Source organism: Bufo gargarizans, chromosome 4, assembly GCF_014858855.1.
Source record: "Bufo gargarizans isolate SCDJY-AF-19 chromosome 4, ASM1485885v1, whole genome shotgun sequence".
NCBI lineage: Eukaryota > Metazoa > Chordata > Amphibia > Anura > Bufonidae > Bufo > Bufo gargarizans.
The window spans coordinates 310,555,715-310,582,054 of record NC_058083.1 but is presented as its reverse complement, the minus strand read 5'-3'; the positions used below and the strand labels follow the sequence as shown (position 1 = coordinate 310,582,054).

Sequence of the window (26,340 nt, the reverse complement as noted above, 5' to 3'; positions counted from 1 at the left end):
TAGAGATAGAGGAGAGATCACTCCTTCCTGTCATACTCAGTCCAAGGACAGTGCGGCGGTCTCATTCAGTGCACAGGGGTCTCAGTTGCTCTCAATCCCTTCTGAGCAGAGGCCCATGCAGCTGGGTTTGCTTGCCTCTGACAATAGAGGATTCAGCTCTCATAGGAAGGTTTGTTTCTGTTGTGGAGGTATAAATCATTTGCCAAATGTTTGTCCCTCTAGGAGATTCAGGCAGTTTTTTTTAGAGAAAATGAAAGCAAAACAAAAGGAACCTCAAGGAGGAGGTTCTGAAGGACGTCTGTCAGAGCTTCTCAGATGTCTGGTGGTGACAGTACCCCTCCTTCTACGAGTGGACTCCGGACACTCAGAGCCCACCTTCTCAGGATGGAACCTATGGAAAGCTCTGATAAGACGAGTGGCCTTAATGTCCGTCACTGGGACCCACATCCTCTCTTTAGGACCATAACCCTCCCAATGAACAAGGTACTGGAGAGAACCGCGGACAACACGAGAATCCACAATCGTAGAGACCTGAAATTCAAGATTGCCATCAACCACAATCGGAGGAGGAGGCAAAGAAGAGGGTACAATGGGTTGGACATAAGGTTTTAATAAGGACTTATGAAAAACATTATGGATCTTCTAAGTCTGAGGAAGATCAAGACGGTAGGCAACAGGATTGATGACGGACAAGATTTTGTAAGGCCCAATAAACTTAGGACCCAACTTCCAGGAGGGAACCTTCAATTTGATATTCTTAGTAGACAACCACACCAGATCACCAACATTCAGGTCCGGACCAGGCACACGTCTCTTATCCGCCACACGCTAATATCTCTCACTCATGCTCTTTAGATTATCCTGAATCTTTTGCCAAATAGATGACAAAGACGAGGAGAATCTGTCCTCATCAGGTAAACCAGAAGACCCCTCTCCAGAGAATGTCCCAAACTGCGGATGAAACCCATATGCACCAAAAAATTGTGACTTATCAGAGGACTCCTGACGACGGTTATTTAAAGCAAACTCAGCAAGGGACAAAAAAGAACACCAATCCTCCTGATTCTCCGCCACAAAACAGCGCAGATATGTCTCCAGATTCTGATTGACGCGCTCTGTCTGACCATTCGACTGCGGGTGGAATGCAGAAGAAAATGACAACCGAACCCCCAAGCGAGAACAGAAAGCCTTCCAGAATCTGGAAACAAACTGTGTGCCCCTATCAGAGACTATGTCTGAAGGAATACCATGCAATTTGACAATGTGATCAATAAATGCCTGCGCCAGCATCTTAGCATTGGGCAAACCAGGAAAAGGAATGAAATGCACCATTTTGCTAAAACGGTCCACCACCACCAGAATCACAGTCTTCCCCGAGGAACGAGGCAGGTCCGTAATGAAGTCCATGGACAGATGTGTCCAAGGACGGGAAGGAATGGGTAACTGAAGCAGAGGACCTGATGGCCGTGAATGAGGGACTTTGGCACGAGCGCAGGTCTCGCAGGCTGCCACAAAACCCTCAAATGACTTACGAAGAGACGGCCACCAGAATCTCCGAGTGATGAGATCCACTGTGGCTCTTGCCCCCGGGTGCCCAGCAAGGACAGTATCGTGGTGTTCCTTAAAAATCTTGTGTCTTAAAGCGAGAGGCACAAACAACCTCCCAGGAGGACAAAGATCAGGAGCCTCTGACTGGGCTACCTGAACCTCTGCCTCCAATTCAGGATAAAGAGCAGAGACCACCACACCTTCAGCCAAAATGGGACCCGGGTCTTCAAAATTCCCACCTCCCGGAAAACAATGTGACAGGGAATCCGCCTTTGCATTCTTAACCCCAGGGCGGAACGTGACAACAAAATTAAACCTTGAAAAGAACAAAGACCATCTGGTCTTGTCTCAGGGTCCCTCTCCTGCCAAATGGTGACCGCGTGCCTTTTCCTCGAAGAAACTACGATGTGGGAGATAGGGAGTTGTTGGCTTTTGAGGAATGGCGCCATTGGCTAGAGGGAGCCAGACACCCTATTACCGTGTTTACTGACCATAAGAATCTGGCCTAATTGGAGTCAGCCAAGCGTCTGAACCCGAGACAGGCCAGATGGTCTTTGTTCTTTTCAAGGTTTCATTTTGTTGTCACGTTCCGCCCTGGGGTCAAGAATGTGAAGGCGGATGTCCTGTCACGTTGTTTTCCAGGAGGTGGGAATTTTGAAGACCCGGGTCCCATTTTGGCTGAAGGTGTGGTGGTCTCTGCTCTTTATCCTGAATTGGAGGCAGAGGTTCAGGTAGCCCAGTCAGAGGCTCCTGATCTTTGTCCTCCTGGGAGGTTGTTTGTGCCTCTCGCTTTAAGACACAAGATTTTTAAGGAACACCACGATACTGTCCTTGCTGGGCACCCGGGGGCAAGAGCCACAGTGGATCTCATCACTCGGAGATTCTGGTGGCCGTCTCTTCGTAAGTCATTTGAGGGTTTTGTGGCAGCCTGCGAGACCTGCGCTCGTGCCAAAGTCCCTCATTCACGGCCATCAGGTCCTCTGCTTCAGTTACCCATTCCTTCCCGTCCTTGGACACATCTGTCCATGGACTTCATTACGGACCTGCCTCGTTCCTCGGGGAAGACTGTGATTCTGGTGGTGGTGGACCGTTTTAGCAAAATGGTGCATTTCATTCCTTTTCCTGGTTTACCCAATGCTAAGACGCTGGCGCAGGCATTTATTGATCACATTGTCAAATTGCATGGTATTCCTTCAGACATAGTCTCTGATAGGGGCACACAGTTTGTTTCCAGTTTCTGGAAGGCTTTCTGTTCTCGCTTGGGGGTTCGGGTGTCATTTTCTTCTGCTCTCCACCCGCAGTCGAATGGTCAGAGCGCGTCAATCAGAATCTGGAGACATATCTGCGCTGTTTTGTGGTGGAGAATCAGGAGGATTGGTGTTCTTTTTTGTCCCTTGCTGAGTTTGCTTTAAATAACCGTCGTCAGGAGTCCTCTGATAAGTCACAATTTTTTGGTGCATATGGGTTTCATCCGCAGTTTGGGACATTCTCTGGAGAGGGGTCTTCTGGTTTACCTGATGAGGACAGATTCTCCTCGTCTTTGTCATCTATTTGGCAAAAGATTCAGGATAATCTAAAGAGCATGAGTGAGAGATATAAGCGTGTGGCGGATAAGAGACGTGTGCCTGGTCCGGACCTGAATGTTGGTGATCTGGTGTGGTTGTCTACTAAGAATATCAAATTGAAGGTTCCCTCCTGGAAGTTGGGTCCTAAGTTTATTGGGCCTTACAAAATCTTGTCCGTCATCAATCCTGTTGCCTACCGTCTTGATCTTCCTCAGACTTGGAAGATCCATAATGTTTTTCATAAGTCCTTATTAAAACCTTATGTCCAACCCATTGTACCCTCGTCTTTGCCTCCTCCTCCAATTGTGGTTGATGGTAATCTTGAATTTCAGGTCTCTAGGATTGTGGATTCTCGTGTTGTCCGCGGTTCTCTCCAGTACCTCGTTCATTGGGAGGGTTATGGTCCTCAGGAGAGGATGTGGGTCCCAGTGAAGGACATTAAGGCCACTTGTCTCATCAGGGCTTTCCATAGGTCCCATCCTGAGAAGGTGGGCTCTGAGTGTCCGGAGTCCACTCGTAGAAGGAGGGGTACTGTCACCACCAGACATCTGAGAAGCTCTGACAGACGTCCTTCAGAACCTCCTCCTTGAGGTTCCTTTTGTTTTGCTTTCATTTTCTCATCTCGTTAGCCTCTCTCAGCTGTCATGTAGTTGCACTGATTGCATCCCTTTAAATCCCTCCCCATACTGCATCACTTTGCGGTTTATATTACTTCCTGGAGTGTGTGCATGCTGATCCTACTTCTGAGTCTTCTACAGATAAGTTTTGTGCGTTCATTTGTGTTTTCCTGTTTGCTGGATCCCAGGTGACCCTGACTCCCTCCGTATCAAGTGTAGGGAGCCGGTGGTCGTGTCCCCTCACTATTATAGGGTGTTCAGGTGTTATACAGTCGAGGTACGAGGATATGCGATCATCTACCATTGGGATTTTCGCATAGGCTGAGCAGTTAGGGAGAGAGCCAGGTCTGATGCAGGGCTCTCCCTTTTGTTCCTTAGTTTTGGATCCAGTCAGTCGGATCTTCATTTTGTGTCTTCTAGTTTCCTATACACCTTCCATGACAGTATCTCTATACTCTCCTTACCACCTTCTAAACCCAAAACCCTGTTTGATCTATTCTTTTTAAATCTGAACAGAATTGCAAAGGGCATATTTCTTATTTACTTGGCTATGTGAGATCTCCTTAACTCCTCACATTTCTTATATTTAATTAGCTGGGAAAAGGATCTTGATATTACTTAGAGGCATGCAATAAAATTAGATACTGATGGTATATGACCCCTTACCAATTATCTCTTATATACCCTTAGTCCTCAAACATATAATCGAGATGTCAATGTTTTGTGACTGCCCTGCAATCCAATCTTTTTGGAACCGGACTCTTGTTTTGGTACAGGAAGTCCTTGATCTTCCCTTGCCTTGGACACCTACATTTACTTCATATGGGCATTTCAGATATGGCCCCAAGAGAGAGAACAATTGTTTTTTATGTACTTTCTTCTGCAAAGGTTTTAGTGGCAAAACACCGGAAAAGCATTCCCATCCCAACAAGTCCTGTACTCATACATTGTGTTAATAGCATTTGTATCATGGAATGTTTAATTATTGCTATGGCAGATCGTTCAAAGCAGTTGTCATCTTTTTTATCACGATGGCATAAATGGACTTCGTCAATATATTTTAGGGATTCTTTAACCATGTAATTTTCTATTTCTGTATTTCTACTCCTATGTTACCATTACAATATTTTGGAGCACATGATGGACTGCTATTTTGACCTGGCTAGACTTTGTTGGTTGTGTAGTTTATTTTCTTAAAAACAACACACTTTTTCTCTATGTAAGTTCATTTTTTTTGCATACTCCATAAAAATCTTGAGACATAAAAAATGCAACTAAAAAGTTTATATCCTCTTCAGAGTTGGTTTTGTTTTTATGAGAAGTGAATGCATAGTGAATGAAACCAGAAAATTCAATTATTAACTATAAAACAAAAACTTTTTCAAGAAATATATTTATTGTAGTGGAATTTCTTTTAACAGATACACACAACGTTATTAAAGTTGTGCCCCTTTATCCTCCATGCTGATCGATAAGCAGATTACAAAATAATAATTCACTTTTCCAGAAGATAACATAACTGGTAAAATGTACAATGCTTCCATGACATATTGCTTCTGTCTGTATTCCTCAATGCTTCTGCCCCTTACAACCAAACTTCTCTGCTGCTGGAAGGGTCTGCAACTGGAACATCGGTGTTTCAAGGACCCTCCCAGCCGCTAAAGGATTAAAGATCTTGGTCAGTAAAGTAGATTTTCTTTTAACATGCAGACAGATGCATGATAGATATAGCAGTAAAATAAAAGCAAAGGAAAGAACATGCTGCCCTGCACAAAAAGCAATTATGTCTGGGACACCACATCCATCTGGAAACCATTCTGATGTTCAATACATTAAACAGCATTTCTAGCAAAGCGCAATAATATTCCCTTCAAGAATTTCTTGCACAGAAAACCCCACTACAGACTTTTTACAACTGCCAACTGCTCCAACGCACTGTATTTTGAGTTGTTCACCTTGGAAAGGGTAGTAGACAAGGTCAAGTATTATTTTTGAACATTTTTAATGTCCATGTAATAAAAAAATAAAGTCTGTTCTTGTTTACATATAGCCATGTAGTAAATCTAGATAACACACCTAGACATATTGACCATTGAGTACTAGCATCTTTTTACCTTTTCCACCCTCAATGCCTCTTCCATCATGGACTGAATGTATTATGTCATGTTATTAGACTATTATTTTGGTGGCAAGTATTGAAAATTGGGTATCCCACTAACATGGTCGCTCTTTCTGGGTCTATCATCTGACCGCATTGACCACTGGATGACTTCATTGACTGGGGCTTAGCAAACAACCACATACAATACACACATTTACTGGGAATAGGATTATGTCAGCAGTCAAATATGTGAATGCTAATAAATTAAAATAATGTCTAACCATTTTACAAATACAGAGCAGCTTTGCTTTGAGATTAGTTTTGCAGTATGTTCCTATAGTTAGCCATATGAGTAACATTCTTCTCCGGTTAGTTTATGTAAGGCAGTGAAACCAATCGACACATATAAAACTCAGTTCATGCTTTTTCGGAGCTAAGCTGAATTGAGTATTTGGAGACGTTTCAATTCTACAGGCGGAAGGAGTGAGGTAGCCATCATTTTACTGGCTATGGCGTGCCATGCGTACCACTGGTAATTGTTTATGACTTAACCACAGAAATGTGTTACAGAAAACAATGCTGTAGACTTCAGCATATAATTAGCCTATAATTCTGAAAAAAATCAGTGAAAAATACTTTACAAAATAGGGAAAATGTTGCTATTGACAATTATATAGAATAGAGTCTTAATTATCTTTTATAGATGCACACAAGCATACAATTCGGAAGCGTCCACTGTGCATTTCCGGCAAATCTGTTATCTGCCTTTACATTCCATCTTTGTCTGTATTTCCACAGAAAAGACACAAGAGGCTTGGAATGTTGCTTGGGCCTTGGCTGCATGAGAACTATCCAATCCATCTAGAGTCTTTGACGCCTGGAGATGTGATCAATATAGCAGCACCAGAGGTCAGTCACAATGGAGCAAGGCCTTTCGTGTCCTATAAGAGCTTGAGAAAGACTTTGGCTGCATCTTCTGCACGTTCCATATCCTAAGCTCTGATTTCTCTTTGCTTTCCTTCTCCTCGCTGAGCCTTTTCCTGCTTTTTCTGCCTTTGTTTTTTTGGCACATCTCCCTTTTTTCTCTGTTTATTCTTTTTTGTTTCGTCTTTGCCTTTCACCCTGAAATGACAAGTAAGACTCCAATAAGATAAAATATCTGTCAATATATCTTTTGGTATCGAAGTGCAGGCCAAATGCATGTTTAACATCACTGCTGATAAGTGAGATTGACCCTACATCATCACAAAGGAGGAACATTGGTTATAGACAGTGACTCTTTCCTCGTCAAGCTTCCAGAAAATAACTGTGATTCCAATGAAAATAGGGAGACATTCTTATATAAATTGGTATAGATGCCACAAAGACAGAATAGAAGAGCTTGTGTTTTCCAAGGGTGTCTTACATATTAACAAGTAAGGGTGTGAGGAATTAACCCAAGGTGCAAGGAAATATGGAGATCAAACTAGCACCAAGTCCTTTTGTCCTAGCCGATTATAGTGCTGTGGTGTTAACCAACACCAGAAAGGGTCCTATTGTAATCTGTTAGGAACCGCCTGTGCTCCTCCCTCATCTTTATGGTGTCAGTAATAGATCAGGTATAAGGAGTTTCAACTGCTGGTAGAATTTTTTTTAGCTGGCATTAAAGGGGTTGGCCAAGAAAAAGGCCGCACTCTCCTTTGAAATGTCTTGCCACTTTGGGCCTTGCACTGCCTACAGGGTCACATGCCTATCATCATTCATCAGTCACGTGCCATCCATACATGCATTACCACTGAGGTCAGTGATTGGCTGCAGCAGTCAAAGTGAATGATGTATGACACGTGAATGCTCCAGACTCCACAGGGATCAGAGCAGCAGGGCAGCCCCATACTCTCTGACACTTTCTAAAAAAATAATGCCCAACCCCTTTAAGCGCATGTATTAGCTTAGTGCAACAGTGTCAAATTTAAACAGCAAAACTGTGGAACATTTGAATAAATTGGATTTCAAGAAAATATTCTGTTTTTATTGAAAGTTAGTCAAAGTCTGCATTGCTATGAAAATAATATTTACACCTAATGATCTATTCTAAAGGATTGTGACTAAAAGCAGACCAGTGGAGTCCATGAGCTAAGTGTACAAGGTCTTAGACTGCATTGCTCAAGCAAGCATAACATATTAAAAGCTTGATGATATGTTTTTTATTTTCTATATGGAACTTGTCCAGATATTGAGTGTTTGACATTATCCCCCACTAGCGCTAACCTAACATCTTACAGCTGTTAAGAGCTCTTACCCAAGGCTGAAAATATTGCAACATGTGAAAACTACATGTATTCCTACTCAGTCACTACTGCAAAAAGTAGGTTATCTGAATAATAAGGCATAGAAGAGTATGTGCACTAGGCACAGATTACTTATTTGTATGTAAAAGTAGAATATTTATTTTGGCTTGTATACTCCATCAAGCCATTAAAGGAGTTATCCCATTAATAAAAGTGTCAAATCATAGGAAGTCTGACTTCAGGGGCCCAAAAGCAACTATGAAATCAGAGGCCCTGGAGTGCCCTATAAGAACGGCATGCAAGCGTGACCACCGCTTCTTCCACTTGTGGGACTTCAACTCCATTCTCATAGGGTTCTTCAGTAACTCAGTTTCCATGTCTGCTCGGGGTACCAACAATAGGCTCTCCCACTGGATAGTGGATAGGTATTATTAGTGGGGAAAACCACTTAAAATAGTATTTCCACCTAATTTACCAAGCATACTTGTATAAATATAGCATCATAGGTGAAAAATTTGCCCTAAAGGGGTATTTCCGTCTCCTAAAGTCATGGCATATTGGCATATTGCTAGGATAGACTATAATTTTATTATCTATGGGGTTCAGCCGCTGGGTCGCCCATGATCTTCAGCATAAACAAACGGCAGCACTGATTGACTGCTGCTTCCCAATCGTATAATGTGTCCTATGTATGAAAACTATAGCCTTATTGCCAATAGTAACCAATGAGGGTAAAATCTTATATTAATCTCTTATTATTTATATATGGACATTATCTGACACAGTAAACAGTTCTATTTATGGGCTGACGAACCACACAAATGTACTAGCGTTCAACAGTTGTTTTTTGTTGTATCATACATCTGCAGTTAGGTGTAGACAATATGATACAGTATAAGTGTTTGACTTGACACAGAGGATAATGATAATCTGGCCTCCTACTGCCTCTTTGCCACGTCACCATGTAGCACTAGCTAAATCTTCAGGATGGTAATTTAGGCTGCAGATTTACACCGCAGTTTGCCCCCTTTGCAATGCAGTGAAATCTGTAGCAAATGCACATACAACTTGGGCAGATTCTGCCTTAACTGTCCCACAAAATCTGTGGTGTCACAAATTATGTCCCACGTTGACGTATCCTAGTTAAGACCGACTGGAACCACCTACTACTGGGAGCACAGGTATGAGAAAATATATCAGGTCTGCATTCAGAGCAACTTGTCCTTCATTTTGATTTCAGTAAAGAATTTAGAAAGTCTCTGGAAACTACATTATGGAGACATTTATCAACACCTGTATGCCAGATAACTGGGGTAAAAAAAAGTCACAAAAATCAGCAAACACCAAATTTCTTTGCCCCGATTGCCACTTTTCCAAAAAGTGAGCAGGGCAGGGAGCGGGCAGTGTAGGACCAAGTATTGCTGACTAAGAACAATTCTAAGGTAATTTACACCAGGAAACTAGTGTAGATCATGCCTAAAATATACCCTAGCTCCGCTGTTGGTATAGGTCTCAGTTTTGGTTCATGGACCTGCACAGATGCACCAAAATCATTAAGAGACAGTTGTGGGGTTGTGCAGTGTCATGATATTAATGACATATCCTCAGGCTAGAACATCAATATCAGATCAGTGTTGAGTCCGACTCCTTACACTCCAGCTGATCAACTGTTTGAAGAAACCGTGGTGCTTGTGCAAGCTCTTCAGTGTTTACCCATAGCTGTTCGTCCCATTCACTTGAATGGCAGAGGAAGTTGTAATTACACTGCACCACCACTACAAGCTAGAGACGATGTAGTGCTCACACGAGTGCTTGTAGCTTCTTCAAACAGCTGATTGTGGGGGTGCTGGGAGTTGGATCCAATCCTAAGGTCATCAATGTTATTTTACTGCACAACCCCTTTAATAATTGTGGCATCTGATGCCGGTGGTAGATATATGGGCTGTAAAATGCTGGTCTTTATAAATGTCCCCCTTTATGCTCTCATTTAAAATAACTTTAAATAATGAGCTGATGCTGTGAAACACCATCTGCGATCAATGGGGGAGCTGTGCCAAAACCATTTTCAGGACTGACAGCGTACTGTATATAGGTAAAACATGATCAATGAAAGCTTTAATGCATCAGTACAAAGAATGTTGAACAAGATATGTTGTGTGCATGCCACAATTAAAGGGGTTATCCCATGAATAATGTAAAAAATTAAAATTGGATGTCATATAGTCCAGGACAATCTCTTTCTAACAGCCAGAACTAGCCCTGTACCTCACATGGATCCAGAGATCTCCCCATTGCTTGGCTAGATTTATATCAAGCTGACGGCTCAAGGGGAGTGTCTTTTCTGCTGCAGCTCAGGGGGCGTGTCTCAGCTCTCCCTATCACAGCTCAGGGGGCAGTTGAAAGATTAAACTGAGCATGTGCAGCCTTCTCAATGTGCAGGTCAAAGAAATAAAGAATTTAGTGGCGCTATACAGATACATTTTATTGAATAACTCAGTGGCTATACAATTTTTTTAATTAAATGCAATTACAAAAGTATTCAGATCCAGGTGCTGGTTTGAAAACTGTAGAATAATTTTCATGGGACAACCCCTTTTAAGTGTCCACAAACATTGAGCCACCTCAATATAATTGTACAATACAATGCAGAGAGTAGCATTAGCACATAAAAAGCAGCATTATATCACTAAAGTATATTGCAATAGCAACTTCAATTCAGTATTCCAACAAACTTTAGACTGCATCAGGGGCATTACTAGGCTAAAACATTCGGGGCCTGGGCCCATGATGTTTTGTCCCAGGCCCCGAATGTCCTGCCTGCTAGATACAACTGCATTGCCATCCTCGGGATGGAAATACAATTGAATCTAATGCACTTCAAGATCTGAAGGACCTGTGAGGACATCACAGGTCATGTGATCAGTGCAGAAGGCAGGGGTTGAGAAGGACCTGTGATGATATCACCATCATGTGACCAGTGCAGGAGAGGACAGCCTTCAGCAGTGAGGAGGAAAAGTCCTGGAGAAGAAGCTGTGGTGATGTCTGCTACATGACAAGAGGTAAGTGAAGGGAAAGGCAGAGCAATGCTGGGAGTTGTGGTTATTTAACTGGGACTGTATGTTAGTGCTGAAGGGAGGGATTTTATCATGGGACTAAATGTTCAAGGGTGATGTTATTTGCATGAGGCTGAATGTTGGTGGTGGCTGTGGGAGGGAGTGATGTTATTTACATGGGACTGTATGTTGATAGTGGCTGTGGGAGTGGGGGATGTTATTTACATGGGACTGTATGTTGAAGGCGGCTGTGGAAAGGGGTGATGTTATTTACATGAGGCTGTATGTTGGAGGTGGCTGTGAGAGGGAGTGATGTTATTCACATGGGACTGTCTGTTGATGGTGGCTGTGGGTGGGGGTGATGTTATTTACATGAGGCTGTATGTTGAAGGCGGCTGTGTGAAGGGGTGATGTTATTTACATGAGGCTGTATGCTATTGGTGGCTGTGGGAGGGGGTGATGTTATTTACATGGGACTGTATGTTGAAGGCGGCTGTGGAAGGAAGTGATGTTATTTACATGAGGCTGCATGTTGGAGGTGACTGTGGGAGGGAATTATGTTATTTACATGGGACTGTATGTTGATGGTGGCTGTGGGTGTGTGTGATGTTATTTACATGGGACTGTATGTTAAAGGTGGCTGTGGGAGGGGGTGATGTTATTTACATGGGACTGTATGTTGATGGTGGCTGTGGGAGGGGGTGATGTTATTTACATAGGACTGCATGTTGAAGGCAGCTGTGGGAGGGGGTAATGTTATTTACATGAGGCTGCATGTTATTGGTGGCTGTGGGAAGGGGTGATGTTATCTACATGGCACTGTATGTTCAAGGTGACTGTGAACTGTGAGTTGATGTTTTTTTACATGGGACTGTATCTTGAAGGTGGCTGTAGGACGGAGTGATGTTAATTACATAGGGCTGTATATTGATGGTGGTTGGGGGAAGGAGTGATGTTATTTACATGGGACTGTATGTTGATGGCGGATGTGGGAGGTAGTGATGTTTACATGGTACTGCATATTGAAGGTGGCTGTGGAGGGGGTGATATTATTTACATGGGACTGTATGTTTAAGGTGGCTGGGGACGGGTTGATGTTATTTACATGAGACTATATTGGAGGGACTGAAGAGAGGGAAGTGATGTTATTTTCATGGGACTGTATATTGGAGGGGGCTGGAGACATGGTGTGATGTTATTTACATGGGACTCTATGATGGAGGGAGGAAAATAGTGTTATTTACATGGGACTTTATGGTGGACGGACTGAGGAATTATAATTTGTGAGGACACTAAAGGGAGGAATATAACTACAGGGGGCACTGCAGGGCGGAGCATTATAACAGTAGGGGGTGATATAAATACTGGGGGCACTGTGGGGCTATTTTAAATCCAGGGGACATTAGGCGTTCTTATAACTACTGGGGGCTCTATAGGAGGGACTTATAGATCCGCCTTATTTGTACTTATAGCACTATAGGGGCCCTTATTACTACTGAGGGGGTCTGTAGAGAGCTTTATTACCACTGGAGGAGCACTAGGGGGCTTATTTCTACTGGGGGCTCTGTAAGGGCATTATTAATAAAGGAGGGTTCTTCTACTTAAATGTAATTTGCTGAAAAGAGACAACCCCTAAGACTTTCTGTCTTATCAGAACATCTACATGGGCTGTAGACACACTGGGCGGGAGCTGACCCCATTGACCTATATGGGAGAGTTTTCTAGGCATGCTCTGTAACTTACAGTATGCAGAGGACAGGAGGGAGCTAATAAGCTTTAAATAGTGCATCCTGCGTTATCTATCTGCATCTGGTGATAACAAGATAGCTAATGAAAAGTTACCTGTACAGAACAGGAAATGATGTCTTCTTATTAGGCGTAGTGACCACTGTGAAGACTGCAGGATTATGTACATTTCTTAAATAAACATAGTGCCATGGAAAAATTTTAAAAAGTCACCAAAAAATCTAAAAAAACATGACAAACAATAGGCCATTTTCTGTTGACACATTCCCTTTAACTACCGTTCCTCTATTGTTAGAAGGGGCAACACATTCATTCTGGGGTTACTGTGCAACATTGCAGATATGGTGTTTATCTATAGAAAGGATAGGATTGTTATAGAAATTCACGACAACCTACATATTATGATCTTTATTCTGTACCTGATCTAACTGTAAGTCAACAATTTGTAATATGTAATTGTTACCATCAGGGCATAGTAGAGTATTAGGAAACTGTTGTAGTGTAGCAAATAATAAAAATGCTTAAGCTTTACTTGCATACTTTCATACTACCACTGGGTGGCATCCTTACACCAGTTAAACAAGCAAAATAGAAAGCTAAACACTGTATTGTATTGTAAGAATTGTGAGAATACAGTTTTGGTAATTATATAATCAATGTATATGGGGATACAGTTAGGAATGGATTTTTCTGCTCTAGTTTTAAAGCTGATTGGCATCAGAGGAGTCTCCTCCTTGTTTGATATATATTTTTGGGCCATTTAGACCTTTTAACCCTGCTAAACTGGATTGCCCATCTAGATTCTTAAAAAAGAATAAAGGTGACCATACATCTTATTTAGCTGCCACTTAAATCCTTGTTTGGACAATAGCTATTCCTCCTTTCCTCCCCCATACACATGCATGCTGGTCTTGGGTGAGTGTGCATGTGTTCTCAATAGGCAAAGGAAAATAAGCCACTGCTAGACATCCTGAGAAAAAAAGATCAAACCTGCTGAAATCCATTGTGAAATGCCAGATCATTCTTTCCCCTGTCGTCTGCCATCAGGGGAAAATCAGAAAGAGGAGGAAAAAGGGAAACCTCCTTTTAATAATGTCTGAGTACTAAGTGTGAGAAACTGCACTTTTTACCTTGCCCTGGCGGTACATAACAATATCTCTATCTCTCTCTATTAAACTGGACAATCAGACATTCCCAAAGGATAGGTTACTGCTTATTTCTTTGTCTAATCCTCATAGGATCACCTACCTAAGCCACACTGTGTTTCCCTGAAATTAAGCCCTACCCCGAAAATAAGACTTAGCCCTATTTTGCAGGGTTTGGGGAGTAGGGCTTAACTATAAACCCTACTCCAAAAATAAGCCCTAGATACATTTTATATTTATGGAAGTGTGGGTGATTCAGCAGCTCGGGGCGCTCACTAATGGCTCCTGAGCTGCCAGGGCGGGCAGGCAGGACCTCGGCGCCGGAAATCTCTGCTCTCCCAGCTGATCGGAGGCGGAGATGGGCAGGAGTTACAGAAGCTCCGTCTGCCAGCACTTAGCCTTCAGTGAAGCCGCTAGCCCGCGCATACATCACTGCTGGCAGCTTCACTAAATGCTAAATTATGCCGGCATCCGCGCTTCCATCTACCGTACGGGTACATCGCTGGGCAGGCTGGACGGCTTCTCTACCCTGTTGGTGGTGGGCGCGTCCTGCTCCCTCCTCCGCCTTCACCACTCAGCACAATATCCCCCTGGTAACGTATACATTGCTGTCTAGGGGCTATGGGGCAGTGTTCGTACCAGAAAGAAGTGTGGCATTGCCTGCATTGCCTCCCAGAGTACTGTACCGGTATTATAGTACTGTGCCACCCACTGTCACTACCGTACATCACCCATTGTAAGTTTACTGAAGGGTTATGGTTACTATGGTTACTGACAATTGCGTTGCCAATGCGCTACAAGCAGGCTACTTGGATAAGAGGTGCTCATTTCATGAAAGCGCTATAGCTAGACATGAGAAGTTGGGGCCAATGCTTTTGAAGGAAATGGAGAGTTTGGAGAGTTATGCTGTTTTTCCAGAATGTGATGACCTGATTATACTGTATTTGAATAAATCTAGATTTTTTGTTCAAGCATAAATGTGTGATTGTTGTTCATGGAGCCAAAATAACCCCCACCCCGATAATAAGCCCTAACCATTTTTTCTGCGAAAAAAATAATATAAGACCCTATCTTATTTTCGGAGAAACACGGTAGATATGACATGGATATGACAGTTTGCATGCTCTTCCTATTTCTTGGAAGAAAGCCATTGTCTGAACCACTGACTACTTAGAAAATCGCTCACACAAATCTCCCAGTTCCTGCCAAGAAAAAGTGCATGTCATGTCCTTAGTTTAAAGCCGCAGCACACAAAAATAAAAATTTGTGATGTTTAAACCAAAAACGTGAAACATGTTCTTTCTTTCTCCAATAGTATGATGTATTACTACTGATGACTTGCAATCAGCATGGAGATTATAACAATGCGCACAGGAAGCCCATGATGTGTGTGTGTGTGTATGTATGTATGTATGTATATATATATATATATATATAGGCTATCAGTGAAGAAAATGCACATTCCACCTAGAAGAAACACTTACAGCAACTCCAACTTTGCTGTAATTTCATGCAGATTTTGTCATGCATACTGCGCCAAAGTCCACATGAAATCCGCATCCATTATGTACAGTGGGAATCTACATTGCTGTTCATTCATGTTGGGTTCGCTAGGAACTACAATGTCTGAAGGTGGATTTAGACTGCCCGGATCTGCCCGCCTAAAGGTGCTGCCGTTCATCGGGTGATTCTGTAGTTCGTGCACTAAAATCAATCATCGTTTCTGGGCAGCAGATCATTCTGTCTAAACAGCAACCTGCCACCCAGAAACAATGATTTTGTATAAAGATGAGAAATCTCAATAGCAATCCCTCGTTCTCATACTGTGAAGAAGATCACTGCATGCAAGTGCAGTGGTCTCCTTCACTGAACAAGCAGCTGTCAGGAAGGAATGCTTCCTTACCGACAATCGGCTGTAATATCGTGTGGTGTAAACCCGCCTTTATCGACATGCGGATTACGCCATTGAATGCAAATCTCTGGGTCAGCCTCAAATATAGGCAACTAAACATTGGATTTTTCCAACATGTATTTCCACCATGTGAATATACCCTTTTTATTCACAATCTATTCATTAAGTATGTTACACACAGACAGGTTTGTACTGGCCCACAGGGGTTCAGGTGACTCTCTCGGTGGGCCCCTGAGCAAGGTGGGCCCCTAGTCTCCTACCACCTGCACGTAACACAGTAGATTTACTGCACTACATACATATATTCAAAGTCCAGCCCCTCAACCAGTCTATGTTCATAAATTATTACACAAACTCCCCAGTTTATTATTATAGACACGATCAGAGCTGAGATGACTTCTAGGTATAGAGGAAAGCTAGCCAGTATCCTCTTTTCCCCAGGACCTACCTTCTCAAAGTTGGGGCAGGGACCCCCGTATTCAGTCATCTGGAAGAATCTTGCTGCTGTATGAGCAGGTAATATTTGAATGTATCCATACGTTGGGCCCCCAAAATAAATTTTACTGGTGGGCCCTAGTCACCCCAACCCGACACTGCACACAGAGCAAGTTTGCCAAAAACAAAGACTATGGCAACATGTAACAGCTGATTTTACGGCACAGGCCAAACCAACCATCCCAACTCGAACTCAAAATCAGGTTTCAAGAAAAAAACGTCTGATAAGAATGGGGTGGAAGGATGGGTAATGATTTTAGGCCACATGTCCAGTCAGAACTTAGTTTCAGTTTTGGCTGCACACTTATTCTACACACCGGCCATCTAATGTGTATAGGATTATTCTTACTTTCCCCTGACATGTGATATGGTGTCCAATTCTTTTATTCGCAAGAAAAATTAATTGCTGCCAGACACATGTACATATCACCAAGCCAAGCATTCATGTACATACCATCCAATTTTTGGATTGTCAAAAAGGACATTTTTGACTCATTGAGTGAAAGATACAATCTTTGGCTGAGATGGGTCATGGCTGCAGCCAGTAATTGGCAGCATTTTCTGTCGTGTTGAGACAGTAACGTAGCAGTAAGTGGAGTGCAGTGGGAAACCAGTAGCATCAGAACTGCAGAGGCTGGGAGGATCGTTAAGGGGGTATAACGCCTATTATTTTTTTTACGGTGAGTGCAGCTCCTAGGACAGTATTTTTCCCTGTACAAATTACACCAAATAAGGAAAAAATATATAGCATAAGTTCTAATATACAGGTAGGAACAAGACATATAGTTTCTGAAGCAGTTTAGTAAATTTATTAAAGCAAATATATTCCCCAAGTCAAAAAGAGGGATATTTAAGGAGCAAAGAGGGACAGAGGGACTTTATAGCTTAAAGAATAGTGCTCTAGCAGTGTAATTTGTACCCCTACTATTATCCTATCATCCTTCCAAGTACTACCCTAATAAATAAATAAATATATAAAATTCACTGACGAAACGATAATACGCAAAACGTGCTTCGAGGTACGGGGGCAGGGCCACCAATACTGTTTCAAATTCGGTATGGCATTTTTCTTTAATAATATTGTTATATATACACTGAACAAAAATATAAACGCAACACTTTTTTGGTTTTGCTCCCATTTTGCATGAGCTGAACTCAAAGATCTGAAACATTTTCTACATACACAAAAGACCCATTACTCTCAAATATTGTTCACAAATCTGTCTAAATCTGTGTTAGTGAGCACTTCTCCTTTGCAGAGATAATCCATCCCACCTCACAGGTGTGGCATATCAAGGTACTGATTAGACAGCATGAATATTGCACATGTGTGCCTTAGACTGCCCACAATAAAAGGCCACTCTGAAATGTGCACAGTTTTGCCTTACTGGGGGGAGGGAGCAGGTTGTTGTTTGTGGCCTGTGGAATGTTGGTCCACTCCTCTTCAATAGCTGTGCAAAGTTGCAGAATATTGTCAGAAACTGAAACACCCTGTCGTATACGCCGATCCAGAGCATCCCAAACATGCTCAGTGGGTGACATGTCCGGTAAGTATGCTGGCAATGCAAGAACTGGGATGTTTTCACCTTCCAGGAATTGTGTACAGATCCTTACTAGTTTTTCCAACCCATATATACTGGATAAAGAGATGTCCCGCTTCTTTCGTGCCATTAGACTGAGGGCCTATCTGGAAATTGAAAAACCAAGCTGGATGAAGGAACAACCACTACCCACCTCACCATTCCAAACACGAACCAGAGGATGTAAGCCTCCAAGCACTTATATGCCTCCTAAAAAGTACGAGATGATTGAGAGATATATATCTAAAGTCCAGGACGAGATGACCAGCCTTGAAAAGAAATCATCCATGAAAAAGGTGAGATTTAACCTATCTAGGGGCCAAAAAGGTGCATTAAAAGAACTGGCTAAAGATAGGAATATAGTAATCAAACCAGCCGATAAAGGCTCGGGTATAGTTATCATGGACCGTCTAAAATATAAAGACGAAATCCTGAGACAATTGAGGGAACATGGTACCTATCAACCACTAGATCAGGATCCCACAAGGAGGTTCCTTACAGAACTATCCGAAATCGTGGGACTTGCCCACACCAATGGGCTCCTCACAAATAAAATGGTTGATTACCTGATCCCTCAGTATCCCCGGATTCCAGTAATCTATACACTTCCTAAGGTACACAAAGATAAGGAGAATCCCCCTGGAAGACCTATCGTCTCTGGATGTGATTCTGTTTTTCAGGCAGCAGCAAAATTACTGGACAACCTATTGCGACCCTATGCCCTAAGTGGCAGGTCGTATATCCAGGACACTACAGACTTTTTAAATAAAATCAATAAGGTCCAGCTTGGAGACAATGACCCTTATTTGGTAACTATGGACGTAACTAGTCTATATACTAACATTCCGACAGACGCAGGAATTGAATGCGTTAGGGCTGCCTTATCTTTAGAGGCAGAGTTTTCTCCGGTCGAACAGGAATTCATACTGTCCCTACTGACTTTTGTCCTCAAACGCAATTATTTTCTTTTTGAGGACCAATTTTATTTGCAGACATCCGGGACAGCGATGGGGTGTAACGTAGCACCTACGTTCGCCATCATCTATATGAATTCATTTGAAGAAAAGGTTGTATATCCCCATGCCATGTTCAAGGATCATGCACATTGTTGGGTTAGATATATTGACGATGTCTTCTGTATTTGGCAGGGTACGGGGGAAGATCTTCTGACCTTCCATCGGGACATCAACACCGGCGCATCCAGCATCTCTCTTTCTCTGAGCTCCAGTCGGTCCGAAATCTCTTTCCTTGATGTCTGCCTTAAGGTAAGGGACAAAATCATCACCACCGATCTATATACCAAACCCACTGATAGAAATAGTCTACTAAGGTTTAATAGCTTCCATCCCCCAGGTCTGATTAGATCTCTACCACGATCCCAATTGATGAGGGTCAAACGGATTGTATCCGACCCGTCCATATTGGACCAAAGACTTAGTGAGATGTCATCCAAATTCAAAACAAGGGGTTTCCCGTCCCACATTTTAAACGCACATACCCAAAAAGTAGCGGAGATCCCGAGGAACAACCTCTTGACTTCTAAGGCACGTTCCGAAAAGCCTAGTCTGAAACGTATTCCGTGCGTAACTACATTTTCACACCAGAGCATGGAGATTAAACAAATTATTAAAAAACACTGGCACATCCTTACTAACAATTTCCCCAATGTCTTCAGAGACATGCCACTCATGTCCTATAAAAGAGCCAAAAACATAAGGGATTTACTAGTTAAATCTGACATTGGGAGTAACAAAGGCTCCGGAATCCAGACCACCATCACAGGTTCTCCCATCAACGGCACATACCCGTGCCTCTCATGTGCCCAGTGCAGTAATGTCAGTAAAGGCCCTACCTTCACCCACCCCTCAACAGGCAAAATGTTCAAAATTCAAGGCCACTTTTCATGCCAGACGAGTTTCGTCGTATATTTGATTAAGTGCCCCTGCGGCCTCGGCTATGTTGGTCAGACCATACAAAAAATCAAAGAACGGATCTCCCAACATAAATCAAACATCCGTACCAAAAAATTGGACGCCCCTCTTGTTGAACACTTTTTAGAACATAAACATGCCATCAGTCAACTACGTTTCCAGATAATTGACTGGATTCCTCCTCTTAGAAGAGGGGGGGACCGCCAGGCGGTGCTACGGGAAAGAGAGATGTCCTGGATCCGTCGGCTATCTACCCTACAACCGGTTGGGTTGAATAAGGATTACCTTTAGGCTTATTGTGTAAATAGTTCATTTCAATATAATCTATATGTGTTCTATACATTTGTCTTTTTAGGACCAGAATTGTTCAGTAGCTGATGGTGACTTCAGCAAAGCACACTTTTACGGTCCCAAGATACGTCACGCTGAGCATCAAAGGGTGCAGCCAAGACCACTCTGTCCGTCGTTCTACCAACCCATGGTAGTTTGTCCGTATCCTACCTCTAGCTATACCATATTCTGGTTTAGAGATTTCCCTCTGCGTTTTCCAATGTGGACGCCCCGTCCTACCCGGTCTACCTAGCTCCATGGCCACCCTTTTCTGTTGCCATGGTAACTATGTAACCTGGTCTTTTGGGCATATAAATAATTTATGACAGCTGTTCTTTATATCATTTTCTGTATGCCAATGTATGTATATATTGATTTCTGACCTTAACAACTATGCGCTATACAGTAACTCTGTAGTGCCTTTGTGCGCCTCAGTATCGCCCCACAGCTAAGTACACTGCTGTACCCATAGATCCTGTGCTATAGTTTCAATGGGGATGGTGCGATCATGTGATCTAATCACATGGCAGCACAATCCCTGTGACACGCATGCCACTTCCGGGTGCGTGACACGCATGCCACTTCCGGTCGCAAGGCCGATAACCGGAAATGACGCATCAGCACACTCACCAGTGCTAACCGAATGCTCCGGTTCCCAGGCCTTGTTCTAGTGACTGGATCCACCCACCACTTGGACCACATGACATCCTATCCACCGGCCATTGGTCACCAAGGATTATTAAAGATGGCGCTTTCCACATGTAATCTAGCGCCGGCTGTATACACAGTGTGGTCCTCAGAGTGGTAAGTTACTTATCTTAACCAAGATGCACGGCAGTTTACTTTGCTTCCCAGTCCCCCCATCCTACCTATCTCCAGAAGTCTCTTCTATTTCCTGAAGTTTTTTGCACTCCTAGGAGTTCCACTATTGTGTCTCTCCTATTTACCAATTCATGTTGTCTCAGCCGTGTTGGATGGTGTGGCGCTTGGGGCTAGCCTGTGGCGGCTCCCTGCCGCGGGTGTGCCCTGACCGCCTCGCCTGCCAATATGAGCTTTTATATGTACTTATATGACTCGCTGTCTTGCAGAAAGTATGTGTATTACTGTTACAATACGTGTTGGATGGTGTGACGTTTGGGGCTGACCTGTGGCGGCTCTCTGCCGCAGGTGTGCCCTGACCGCCCCGCCTGCCAATATGAACCTCTATATATGCTTGCTGTATCCACAGAGAGTACATGCATTATCGTCACAATGTATGCTGGATGGTGTGGTGCTTGGGACTAACTTGTGACAGTTCGCTGCCGCAGGTGTGCCCCGACTGCCCCACCTGCCAATATCTGATATGTATCTACATCTATATGACTTGCTGCCTTGTGGTTAGATCATTGCTTTGATATATATCCCTATGCGCTGGTGTACCCTGGGGCCATATGATCTTCCCTGGCCACAGTATACACCACACATTAGCAATGATATACCCAGCAACGCTGTTATATGTGACAGTAACATCATCATATGTATCCTAGAGAGAGCCCTCGAATTATATACTATACCAATTATTGGCTGTATAATTATGTAATTGTGCACCTATTTACATGATTATGAGGACTTACATATGAATTTTGCTTTCTGTAATATTATAATTGTAATTTTCCTTTCTGTACATTATGTCTTGTCAGCCTGATGAAGGGCGATTATTAAGCCTGAAACGTTGCAACTGACATACCACCTATTCCGGCTGAAATAACATGAAATAAAATCATTATCTTTTCACTACCTAAGGAGTGCTGTCCTAAATATTTGTGAGATGTGTACAGATCCTTGCAATATGGGGCCGTGCATTATCATGCTGCAACATGTGGTGAGGGTTGTGGATGAATGGCACAACAATGGGCCTCAGGATCTCGTCACGGTATCTCTGTGCATTCAAAATGCCATCAATAAAATGCACCTGTGTTCGTTTTCCTCCATAACATACACCTTCCCATACCATAACCCCACTGCCACCATGGGCCACTCGATCCACAACGTTGACATCAGCAAACCGCTCACCCACACAACACCACACACGCTGTCTGCCATCTGCCCTGAACAGTGAAAACCGGGACTCATCGGTTAACAGAACGCCTCTCCAACATTCCAGACGCCATCAAATGTGAGCATTTGCCCACTCCAGTCGGTTACGACGACAAACTACAGTCAGGTCCAGGAGGACGACAAGCATGCAGATGAGCTTCACTGAGACGGTTTCTGATAGTTTGTGCAGAAATTATTTGGTTATGCAAACCGATTGTTGCAGCAGCTGTCAGGGTGGCTGGTCTCAGACGATTATGGAGGTGAACATGCTGGATGTGAAGGTCCTGGGCTGGTGTGGTTACACGTGGTCTGCGGTTGTGAGGCCGGTTGGATATACTATCCAAATTCTCAGAAACTCCTTTGGAGACGGCTTATGGTAGAGAAATAATCATTCATTGCATGGGCCACAGCTCTGGTAGACATTTCTGCAGTCAGCATGCCATTTGCACGCTCCCTCAAACTTTGTGACATCTGTGGCATTGTGCTGTGTGATCAAACTGCACATTTCAGAGTGGCTTTTATTGTGGGCAGTCTAAGGCACACCTGTGCAATATTCATGCTGTCTAATCAGCACCTTAATGTGCCACACCTGTGAGGTGGGATGGATTATCTCTGCAAAACAGAAGTGCTCACTAACACAGATTTAGACAGATTTGTGAACAATATTTGAGAGTAATGGGTCTATTGTGTATGTAGAAAAGATTTCAGATCTTTGAGTTCAGTTCATGCAAAATGGGAGCAAAACCGAAAGTGTTGCGTTTATATTTTTATTCAGTGTCATTTTATCTTGGTGTAAGCTTTAGTTTAGCTACATGAACAGGTGGTTTGGGTTACGAATATGTTAACTTCAGTATTAATAGATAGGGTGAAATAATCCCTTAGTGATGGTGCCATAGTTTATAATTGTAATGCATTTTTTGCTTATCATTGAGGATTGTTATTGAGACAGATTGTGGTTCTACCCTGTGTTGGTATTCCATCTCCATCAAAGTTTTTTGGGGGTTACTTTGTATTATGATCTGTTTTATTAGATAATTAATAAAAATTGTTTTTATGAGTAATCAAGTATTGGCTCAGTTGCTGTTTGTGTTGTTGTGGAAATGAGACATGCAAGACAGTTCTCCTTCCAAATGGACAAGAGTACTAAGTGTAAAAAAAAAAAACCTGCTAAACTGAGTGACTTTGGGAGCACTCTTAGGGGTGCCTTTTCTCATTAGGGCGACCACCAAGTATGCATGAGGAGTATTGCAGTCCAGCCAATGCTGCTCTGCCTTTCTGGGAAACATATATGCAAATTTTAGTGTCTTACATTTGCTGGCATCAGATAGTCTCAGTGCTTTTTTTTTTTTTTTAAGATACATACCTTTGGGTTTCTGGGAAAGATATTCAAAATAAGAACCCTCTGATGCAGAGGTAAGATGCTAAACTTTGGATGTGGAAAACTGGTTTGCGTGTCTCATTCAGATAAGCATAAGACTTATACTCTTGTCCTTTTAAGGGGACGTATGATTTCCAGAGGAGCATTAGGTGTGGGTCTCTCTCTCGTCTCTATGACTCATATTTATTCTCTGAATCTTTTCCGAAAAAATATGAGTCCTGGTATAACAGAGACTATTATATACCAATTTTCTGAGCAATTAGAGCATATTTGATTCGGGTAGAATCAACTCAGAATTTTTAAAAAAATTGCGGGATCAGACGCAAAACAAATTTCAACCAAACAGGCTGCCATACTACTTGCCAAATCACACTGATTCCCCCCACATGGTTACATGGCACCTATCTGCAGCTCCTTGCAGAAAAGGCATAGTTAACTTTATAGCATTTGTCGCAGCCACAATCACCAAGTAACCCGAGACTTAATCTCAAATTAGAAAAACTTTTTATCAATTAAAATAAATTCTAAGACCTCTAAAAATGTAGGTCAATTGGGTAGTCAGGTAAATCATTGAAAGGCCTAGTGGCAGCGATGATTTCTCCAGCTAACCCACTTGACCACTGAAGCCAGTGCTTGGCTGCAGCAATCTTGTGGGTTAGTCATGGACATTATCACCGCAGAGGTGGAACTCAACTCTGGTGGGGAGCACTCGAATGGTGGTGATTGAAAAAAGACTTGTTTTGTCATTTTATAACACTCCCTGCCTTTACCTACATTTTTAGGGGTCTCCATTAACCTCTTTAACATGTGGTCTAGGTACCTTTATAAAGGAATATGAGTAAGGTGAGAGGTCTGCTCTAATTAATTCCAATAACAACATATTATATGGAAAGAAAATGGAAAGAAGAATAGAGTCTTGTTTCCACACAAAGCAGGACTCTTGGGTCTGAAATTGCTTAATCTGTAAGGGCAGAAAATCATCACTGACTATGAGTTAAAATAAAGCACTATGCTTTTGTTTAGCAATGCCTGGCAAAGAATAGGATATAAACATCTGTCATCTGCCATTCATTAATATTAATTGTAAATGACCACTAAGCAATGAATTCCAAGACTAGCAGCTGTGATCTTTCCAAATCTGACCTCTTCTGAAACTGTGCGAGAAGTGCTCTTCTAAGCTAAAGAGTATTCTATGAAACTGTATAATTCGCTTTATGGTCAGACTAACAATGTTTTATGGAACAGTGTTCTGTATTGTAACATTGATAATATAGTAGAATGTATGTATTTGTTTCATATACATGGGTAGAAATAAATATGAGTCGTCACATTCATAGCAGGGACGGGGTAATTATAGAGGCTCCCTGGGAGAGGAAAATATTTTCAGGGGCTTCCCTATCTTATAAACCTTGGGGCTCTATAAGATATTCTGCAAGTACCAGTGTGTCAAAAATAAATCTCTAAATGTGTCCCTAAATTCTATCATTATAGAAACGTATCATACATAAGTGTGAAAATTTCAAGTGAAGCTTTGCCTTTAGTCACTGACTCGGATCAACAGATATCATTCTTGGGTGACATAGTGGATTGGAATCCACACTAACCACAAGAATGAAAAGCCCTGCACCCTTTAGACTAAGGGCCCATTTACAAGACAAGGATTGGGAACGAACCGATCATACCCAATCACTGCCGGATCATTTACCTGCATTTTCATTTAACAATCATCTGTGGGGGTTTGACTCCTGCCAACTCGACGATCAGTGCGTCGTTCCTCTTCAGTATTTACCTCCAAGCCGTCTAGGTTGTAGAGGTGGTGCAGTGTAATTACAACTGTTTGTCCTATTCACTTGAATGGGGCAACTTGCAGGCATGCACAAACGCCAAAGCCCCTTTAAACAGCTAAATGGTGGGCATGTCTGGAGTCAGACCCCAGGCAATCTGATATTGATGATCTATCCTGAGGATAAGTTATCAATATCATGAAAATGAAAAACCCCATTGCCTATGCTGACTAATAATGATTGTTTCAAAGAAGCTACTTCATTAAGTTCACATCTTGCATGTGAATGTACCTTTAGTGTGTATGCCGTGAAGCTGCAACATATATGCTAAATGTGTCCATTCGGTTACATTAGCCAAATGGAAGGCAAAAGAGTGTCCTTTTGCTGGTATACAGTATGTCAGTATATTGCAGAGCAATGGGTATTGAATAGAGTAGAGCATATGCTATACCATACAGTGGTATGCAGTAAAAAGAAAAACACGTATACATATACTTCTCGGCATATATATTAAATTGAGGCCACAAATGTAATGTTGCAGGTCCTTAGTAAAACGTATTTACCAAATGTTATCATTTGCTTTAACTACTGATTTATTATTATATGGCCATCTTCACAATTTTGAGTCAAAATGCTCAGTTTTAACTGCCCATTGACTTTATACATTTGGGGCGGTTGGCATATAGCTCTGCACAGACGTTTCTAAACATCCTTGCAGCGGTCGCATCCACATGCTAATAGTGCAGTCAGTGACAGCAGGGCTTCCCACTGAGAAGGCAGGGCCATTTTTTCACCGTCTCTTCCTCCCCCAT

At 42.5% G+C, this 26,340-nt stretch overlaps 1 protein-coding gene and 1 long non-coding RNA gene across 2 annotated transcripts in view; one reads left to right on the top strand and one right to left on the bottom strand.

Moving 5' to 3' along the window:
• Nucleotides 1–5,147: 5,147 nt before the first annotated feature.
• Nucleotides 5,148–26,340, bottom strand: part of RSPO3 (R-spondin 3) — a 108,116-nt gene continuing 86,923 nt past the window's right edge. Inside the window, exon 5 of the mRNA XM_044290681.1 lies at nucleotides 5,148–6,953. Within this exon, the coding sequence (XP_044146616.1) occupies nucleotides 6,824–6,953 (130 nt within the window). The 3' untranslated portion in view covers nucleotides 5,148–6,823. The remainder of the gene's footprint in view (nucleotides 6,954–26,340) is intronic.
• The window catches only part of LOC122934990, a 276,400-nt gene continuing 272,050 nt past the window's right edge, over nucleotides 21,991–26,340 (top strand). The window contains exon 1 of the long non-coding RNA XR_006388755.1: nucleotides 21,991–22,099. This is a non-coding gene — a long non-coding RNA (uncharacterized LOC122934990). The remainder of the gene's footprint in view (nucleotides 22,100–26,340) is intronic.